The sequence below is a fragment of the Echeneis naucrates genome, chromosome 2, assembly GCF_900963305.1.
Source record: "Echeneis naucrates chromosome 2, fEcheNa1.1, whole genome shotgun sequence".
Lineage (NCBI taxonomy): Eukaryota > Metazoa > Chordata > Actinopteri > Carangiformes > Echeneidae > Echeneis > Echeneis naucrates.
In genome coordinates, this window is record NC_042512.1 from 7185141 (window position 1) to 7193199 (window position 8059).

At 38.9% G+C, this 8059-nt stretch overlaps 1 protein-coding gene across 1 annotated transcript; it reads left to right on the forward strand.

Moving 5' to 3' along the window:
* The first annotated feature begins 310 nt into the window (after nucleotides 1-310).
* Nucleotides 311-4472, forward strand: LOC115057111 (NACHT, LRR and PYD domains-containing protein 1b allele 2-like). Its single transcript, XM_029523967.1, has 8 exons — nucleotides 311-329; nucleotides 1019-1095; nucleotides 1532-1587; nucleotides 1728-1942; nucleotides 2405-2676; nucleotides 2948-3061; nucleotides 3252-3393; nucleotides 3617-4472. The coding sequence occupies exons 2-8, from the start codon at nucleotides 1063-1065 to the stop codon at nucleotides 3931-3933; spliced, it is 1149 nt and encodes a 382-aa protein (XP_029379827.1). The 5' UTR covers nucleotides 311-329; nucleotides 1019-1062; the 3' UTR covers nucleotides 3934-4472.
* Nucleotides 4473-8059: the final 3587 nt, after the last annotated feature.

An 8059-nucleotide genomic window follows, 5' to 3' on the forward strand; every position in this document is an offset into this window, starting at 1 on the left:
TGTTAGTTACCAGGATGTTAATAACTAGTAATATTAAAGTGAATCGCAGGGCACCATGTTATTGTGAGGAAAGAGACAACTCATGCTTGATAATATTCAGTGAAATCACATTCTCTGGAAACAAAGTGTGTGATTAGAGAAATGATAAAGCATCAGTTAATATTTATCTGCTTAGACTGATGTTGGATCATCACTATCTGTTTTTAATAAACTTACTCTCACAGTATGTTCCTCAGTATGCTCCACTCACGGTTGTGGTTGTTTTTGTCTCTATAGGTTCAAAGACAGAGTGAGAAAGAGACAGAGACAGAGACAGAGAGAGAAAACCTGTGAGTACTGAACCTCTGAGTCCTGTTCACCAAACTGACTGTGTTCTCTTCATCAAGATCTTTATATGTTACATTTTGGTAATGTCATTGGTCTTATGTGACGCTAAATGTATTGGCGACATGAAGCTTGTTGCCCGTAAAAATCCATAAATCAGTCACATCTTTGTTTAAGATGCAGGGTTCAAAGCGTGTGAAAAAAGTAGTGGTTTATAATCCAGAAATTACGGTACATTAAAGGTTTCAGGCAAACTGCAACTAAAATTCACAATACCATATTATTTAACATGGTTGATTATTGTATTTAGGTTATTTTTGGATCATTTAGTTCTATAGAATTATTTTATCTGCTCATCCACACAGAGCTAATCCCAGATTGATTTTAATTTCACTTTCTACAGCACAGCAGCTGTTTATCAGTCAGTCTATAAATACAACATGTGGCTGCAGCTGGTGACGTTTACTGAATAAAGACAGCTACAGACTGAGTCCAGTCAGCAGATTTTTGGAACCGCTTACTCAGATTGGTACACAGCCAATAGAAAACCAGAATCATCTGAGAGAAAAGGGATGACAGGAGGTTTTGAGCTGCTGCTGCAGGATTCCACAATTTCCTCTATCATCAGATCTGAGTCAGAGGATGCGAGCAAACACTGATTTCTGCCCTCTACTGTGTCTTCTCCTCCCACCAGGTGATTCTGGTGTCAAACAGAGTCCAAATACAGCAGAGACAACAATGGATGTGTCAGAGGACACAAAACTGGACAAGGTGAGAGGTCAAACATCTTTCCTGATGCTCCAGACTGATTTAGAGGCTCGGCACATGGCAGGAAATGGAGAACAAATATTAATCCGATATCTCCTGTAGCTGGCAATGATTTAATCTATTTGGGCAGAGAAAGAGAAAAGGACCGAAACTGAAACTATTATTTTTTATATTGAGTGATAGAAAAGGAGTTTCTGAGTTACATCACAATAACACTGAAGGCAGAGACACATACAGTTTCAGTCCAGTTTATTCCCTCACATGAAGTTTTTTAAATCCAGACAAACATCATTTTGAGGTCACGATCACTGATCAATTAGCTGATTGATCAGCAGTCTGGCTACTGTCTGATTTCCAACATGGCTGCTGCTTCAGTTCAGATTGACCTGTGTGTTGCTTATTTCCAGTCAAACTGATGATGTTTCTTTCTGGACCACAGTCTCCACAGAGCTTCACACCTGAACTGAAAACTGAATCTACCAAAGTGTCATACAGGTAATTCAGCTGATGCCATCTCTGCAGTGTTGGTGGTCTCATGGATGGTTCCTCCTCTTCACCTTCATGCTCAGTGTGCTCCTCTTAGACAGTTATATGGTGTTTGTGTGTCGGCTCATTCTACCTTCTGTGTCCTGCAGGTTCAGGTGTCCTGGTCCAGGTATGTTCCAGTGTTCTTTAACTGGACTGGTGTTTGTTGTTGATCAGGAGGCGGAGCTCCTCTACAGCACTGTCCAGTGGGATGAAAGCCTCCTCCAATCAGCTGGCAAGATGGCTGCTGGGCCGCTGTTCAATATCCACTGTCCTGAGGACGCTGTCTGTGAGCTCCACCTCCCACACTGTGAGGCAGAAGATGGTGAGATAGAGATTAGTGCTTTTTACAGTGATGTGTTATCTGCTTTAACATCCCTGCTGTGATGCCACAGTTCCCATTCAGACTTTGTCAGAGTTAGTTTTATTTTGAACTTCAATCTCAGCCTGACAATGTTACAGTCACAGTCCACTGACTCAACATACCTCACTAAGGCACTCTGAAGAGTTTAATAGTTAATAAAGCAATGAAAGTTTTCCTTTGGTAAAATGGTGGAAAAGAAAGACTTTTCTAACATATAGATCAAAGGATGAGATATTTCTATAGCAAGTTGATGTTGTCAGATGTGTGATATCAATCACACATTGATATCACTTCAAGAAGACTAGTTTGGATTTTGGGAAACTAACGAAGGCTTGAACATCACAAAGACACACAGCTCTTCCTGTCCTGGATATAGAATAAGACCATCACTATCATTTTATAGAATGTGTCTCTGTTTTCCAGCTCTGCCCTCTGAAGGTCTGCTGTCTGTCGTCCACGTCACTGATGATGGAATGAGCTTCTTCAAACCTTTGGAGATCACACACAGTCATGTGATTGTCAAAGTCTCTCATCTCTCTGCCTTTGGCCTCGTCTGGTTGGGAGAGATGCTACAGAGGTTATTCAACAACAAGAAACCTATTTGTGCCCAAGTTCTCCTGTTCCTCCGACCTCCGGACAGAGGCATTCAAATACTGGATGTGTTTCTCCTGCCAAGCAACCTCCCTTTGTCTGAGGTGAAGTTTGTTTCAGTGACTTTAACTATCAAACTTCATCAAACATTCTCATACTGTGACTCTTGGAAACTTGACATCTGAACTGTTAACCTTTAAATCTCTTCTGTTGGTGTTAATTTCTGCCTGCCAGTTCAGCATGTGTCACAAACAGCAGCTTAATGAGTCCAAATAATCAAACAGTACAGAATGGAGCTTTAGATCAGGATCTTTATGTGTGTTTTTCAAAATGAGTCTACTCTTCCAGCGCTAACACTATGTCTTGCTGCTGAAGGTTTCTGAACAACAAAAGGCTGATCACATCACGCTCCCTTCTGCCTGCAAACTGATAGTTGACCAAAGATACAGTGTCCTCTCTGCTTCAGAGGAATTTGAAATACAGCCTGAGGTGAGTCAAACCTCCATACACTTCTAACAGATATCAAAACCATAAAACTGTCGTCCTATTCCTCTGAGAGCTGTGTCACTGTTTGAAATCATTTCATCTAGTCACTTTGCTGTAGAATCACTGTCGTAGAACGAGTAGTGGATTTAGTAGATAAACATTTTCTTCCTCTGTTTTGTCTCTCCTTTCACAGTCTGCTGAGTTTTACTTAAATTATGGGCCAAATTTCTTTCCTACATTTATGGTTTTCCTGACTCCAAACACAGAGACACTGACTGTGATGGTCAAAGATGAAGACGGAACAGAAGTGTGGAAATGCAAAGTCCTTCTGCCAAGTAAAAATTTAATCTTCCTTTATTTAAAATATATGAAAAAGTGTCTCACACTAAATGAAGTTTGAGGCCAAAAAAATGTCATTTGACATGAAATAAAGGTACACAGTCATTGCTGTTGCACTGTCTGAATTGGACAAAGTTTCAACAAAGATCCCAACAATGTCTTAAAGTGCTGGTTGTTATTGGTGATTATTAAACAGTCTTTCATCTGGTTTCATGTTAGGTCCAAAAAGGGGAACTGGTCGAAGCAGCCTCCCAGCTGACGACAGCCTTCAGGCAGAAGAGAGGCTGCTCCTCGCTCGGGCAGAATTCATTCAGAGAGTGTCTGACACTGTTCTCAACCAGCTTCTGGATAAACTGCTTGAGCGTGGTGTTATCAGTGATGAAGAAATGAAGTCAGCCAGAACAAAATCCACAGCAGATAAAGCCAGAGATGTGATTGACTCAGTGAGAAGAAAGGGAAGCGAAGCCAGCTCATTTCTGATTGCTGCTCTCTGTCAGCTGGATCCATGTGTTTCCAGAGAGCTCTCATTAAGATGAAGCCAAAGACACAAAGACTCTGAATATGGATGGAAATATTAACATGCAAAGTTTTGCTCTAAAGTCTCTTTTCTTAAGTATTTAAGAACAGAGGTCTCCGCCGGATCCCACAGTACTTCGGGCCCTGGGATTTATTTTCTAACATTTTTATATGTTAAAATGTGTCTGTGTTTACTGTTGGGAGCCGTTTTTAAAGGAAAAATAAAGGTCCAAAACAGGACCAGTTATTGTTCAGTCAGATCAACAGCAGGCTGCCATCGACAGCATACTGATATCAAAATGTTCAGCTAATTCAGGACATGATTGCTGAGACTTTTCAGCCTTTTCACTTTTACATTTTTTTATCATTAACTTTTTGTAGGTTTATTTATTTTTTACATTTTTAATGAATGGGACAAATCTTCAAACGCTCTTCATGCTTTTTCATCTTTGATCTCCTTCTGCGTACTTTCAACTAGAGACTCCATTCAAACTTTAAAATGTTCACAAAACCTTCAACTATTAAACTTGTGTTCAACTTTTAAAAATCTTGTCCACTTTCTGAAATTTGACAGTTTAAACCTCGTACTAATTTCTGCTGTTTCTGACTTTATGATGGATGTGTATTGGACAGAATGTTCACAGCTGGAGTGGAGAGGAGTCGAAAAATCCTCTTTAACTCGTTCCATCAGTTTTACATCAGAATGGTACGGTGGCCGATAAGTACAAAACAAAAATACAAAGTGCGAAACGATTTTACAAAGCGTCAAACAAATGTACATGTTGGGAAATATTTTTACATTTTATTAAAACAAAATTACCATAAACACTTTTAACACGGACAAAACAAATGTACATTTTAGAAAGCTAGTTTACAAGTGGCAGAACACTTTTACAAATCTCGAAACAAATTTCCAAACGACAGAATCTTCCGGAAGGGGAATGTACCAAATACCGGAAGTGATCCAGAAGAAGATTGACTGTGAGCTCAAAAAGTTTGTATCGGTTTGTGTGGCGGGAAAACTTTGCAGAGTGAAAGTTTATGGCAGCATGGAGTAAATGATGTTTTGGCCGTTTTGTGGAAACAACTTGAGCCAATTTACGCGGTTGTGTTTTCCGTGCGGACGATCTGTAGAATGTTTAACGTTGATGAACGGACCAGACTGAAGGAGCACGCGCACAGGAGACATCTAATAAACAGCCGGAAAATGCTAAACAAGCTAAGTGTAGCATCGCGCTAACTAGCTGAAGCCGCTGTCAGACATGCAGTGAATTAAAGTGCACCGTTTCATTTAGCAGCCAATCGTTGTCTTCACGGAATAGCAACGCGTTTAGTTAGTATGCGCTGATAGTTTTTATTTTATTTTAGGCCTACAGTTATGCTAAATGCACAATTGTTGCTGATTGTTTTAGCTGCTGCTAACTTTCTGTTTTGATACGGAACTCCGTTCATTCCAGCAGAACAACCATGAACATCATATAAACAATTCATGGAGGACAGAAAGTCAAAGTCAAAAGAACTGTGGGCCGAAAGGAGACAGGTCCAGGTACGTGTGTGGATATATCTGTAAAATATGGAAGTCAATATGTGTGAGTGTGTGAAATGAATGATATCTTTTTGTTATTTTAGCAGATAAACATGGATTGATGGCGCCACATGGAGCTGATTTAAAAGCTCAGAGAGGGAAAACACTCCCATTATATACAGATCCGGAGGTAGCAGCACCTGATCTACTGAAGCAAGCTGTCCAAGAAATGAGAACATTTAACAAGAAGATGGATGAAGGAGCAGACCTTCTTTTGTATCCAGACTGTTCAGAGGTGCTCCATGTGCCTGGGTCAGAAAGCCCATTCAAACTGGCAGAATATAAAAAGGAAATAGGAAAGGCACTTTTTTCATTTGCCTAGAAACACACTTTAGAGGAGGTTTGTGGATCTCTTCATTCAATATTTTTACATATTTATGTACTCTCATGTAGCATAATTAATAATGTGTTGTTTGTTTTTACTAAAGAGGTTGATACATCAGACTCTGATTCTTAAATTGTCATCACATCGAGGAGCACAGCTGAATTCAATGCAGCTGACACTGTGGTACGTTCATTTTTACCTTTTGTACTTTGATTACGTTTTGTTTTTTTTATTATTATTTATTTATTGATAGGATATGCATTTGGTTTCAAGCATTAAGTCTAAGAACCAAGTCTTGATTATTTGGCATTTACTATTCCAATCAGACACCCTGATAACCTTTCACCATTGATATATACTGTATGTGGTGAGGGAACAATAATGAAAGCTGTTTAAAGTTGCTGACAATTGTGTGCTTTTCTTCTCAGGTTTTTGAACCAAAAAAACACAGTTCTCCCAAACACAAACCTGAAGATAAAGGGTAGGTATTAGTTTTTACAAAAGAAGTCATTTGTCTTTAAGTTGTTGATGTGATTGTGATGAACATGTGGTAGAAAATATCATACGTGTGATATAATTTATAACAAAATCATCTTATTTATAAATCTGATGGTTCCTCTCTACCTCTAAATGTTACTCAAAGCTCTGTTATACTCTGTATCATAAAGTTCATCAGTTTATCAATTTTATCATGTTTCAGAGATTCATCCACAGCTCAGCCTGGACAGGTATTAAGGCAGATTATGGCAGCCTGATGTTCTTTGCTTTCAGTGTGTTGTTTCAGACATTTTCATTTGTTTTTCAGACAGTAATATCTGACACTGAGGATCTGGATCCACCTGAAACAAATCCAGTCAGGAGTACTTGCTACGGGTAAGTAAAAAAAACAACGGTGATTCACTTAATTTTAATATTAATTTATTGATTACATGGGAAAGATATTTGCATTTGTAAGATGTTCAACATATTCTGAAACTTGTGACATGCTGGTAAAATTCACAGATGATGCTGCTGTTTTGGAAGAAGGAATTGACACAGGTGGGCCGAGACGAGAGTTTTTAACTCTACTGATGAAACATCTGAAAGACCGGCCCATTTCTGATGGACCAGAAGGACATCAGTTCTTGGTGTACAATGCAAATGGTATGAACAGGGTTAGATGTAAACAACACTAATGGTTAATGATCATTAACTTTATATATCACATGACATACGCTTTGTTGCTTGAACTATTTTTCAAAAACATTTACCCTGCCAAGTGCAAAGCAAGACAGAGTTCTTCTTTAAATCAGTAATGTTCAACACACAACCATTTTTACTCATTTCTATATGTTTGGGTGGATAGTCATTTTAGAAAACATTGAAGTTTCTTTCGGTCATTTAAATGTGAAACAATGTTTGTGGTGACTTTTTAGATTCAAAGATGGTCTTTCAGCTCTTCAGTTTCTGACTGCACTGCAGCAACAGCCTACTTTGCTGGCCCCTGTCCTGTGCCACTCTGAAAAGCCACTCACTGGTCTGGAACTTGAGACTCTTCAAACCTGACCTCAGTCCATCAGGAAGTAACAGGAGACTTAAAGAAAGTCAAACTTTGGGCTACAGGGCGGACTGTGTCTTTTATTGTGAAGGTTTGTAAATCACATTTTTTATATATATATTTTTTTTTAGAATTTGTTGAGAAAATACATTGCCAAGATGTAACTGAAGGTTTTTCTTTGCAGAAGGTCAGGCTGCTGTGTCTCTGGAGGATGTTTTGATGTTTGCAGCTGGGCTGACTTCACCTCCCCCGTCCGGATTGGAACCATCGCCAAGAATAGAGTTCCTGGATGACTCTCCATTCCCAGTTCCCAATACATGTTCAAACACATTGAAATTAGCACTCCTAGATTCACACACTGTGTTTAAGTCACACATGGACTTGTAACTGTAACTTGTAATTGGTAACTGGATCACCCCTCGAGACCAGAAAGTTTCAGACAAAACAAATTATTTCAAGAAGTTTTGTATTCCATACTTACAAAAATATAGGACTCATTACTTTACTATAATTTTTATCAATTGATTTCAAACTCAGCAAAAATGAATCTGTGACACTTGGTGTTCAGACAGACTGCAGTGTTCCACCACTCCAAATCAGATTTCATAGCTTGTCATTCACTTTTCCTTGTGATGTTTCCAAATGATTCTGGTACCTGTTCATCTGAAGAAATGAAACAATGGGAATGCAAATGTTATG

Coding starts and splice junctions, on each gene's coding strand:
- LOC115057111 (XM_029523967.1), top strand. CDS start 1,063: ATGGATGTGTCAGAGGACACAAAACTGGACAAG. Junction 1,096..1,531: donor AGGACACAAAACTGGACAAG/GTGAGAGGTCAA, acceptor TCTGGACCACAG/TCTCCACAGAGCTTCACACC. Junction 3,062..3,251: donor AATTTGAAATACAGCCTGAG/GTGAGTCAAACC, acceptor CTCCTTTCACAG/TCTGCTGAGTTTTACTTAAA.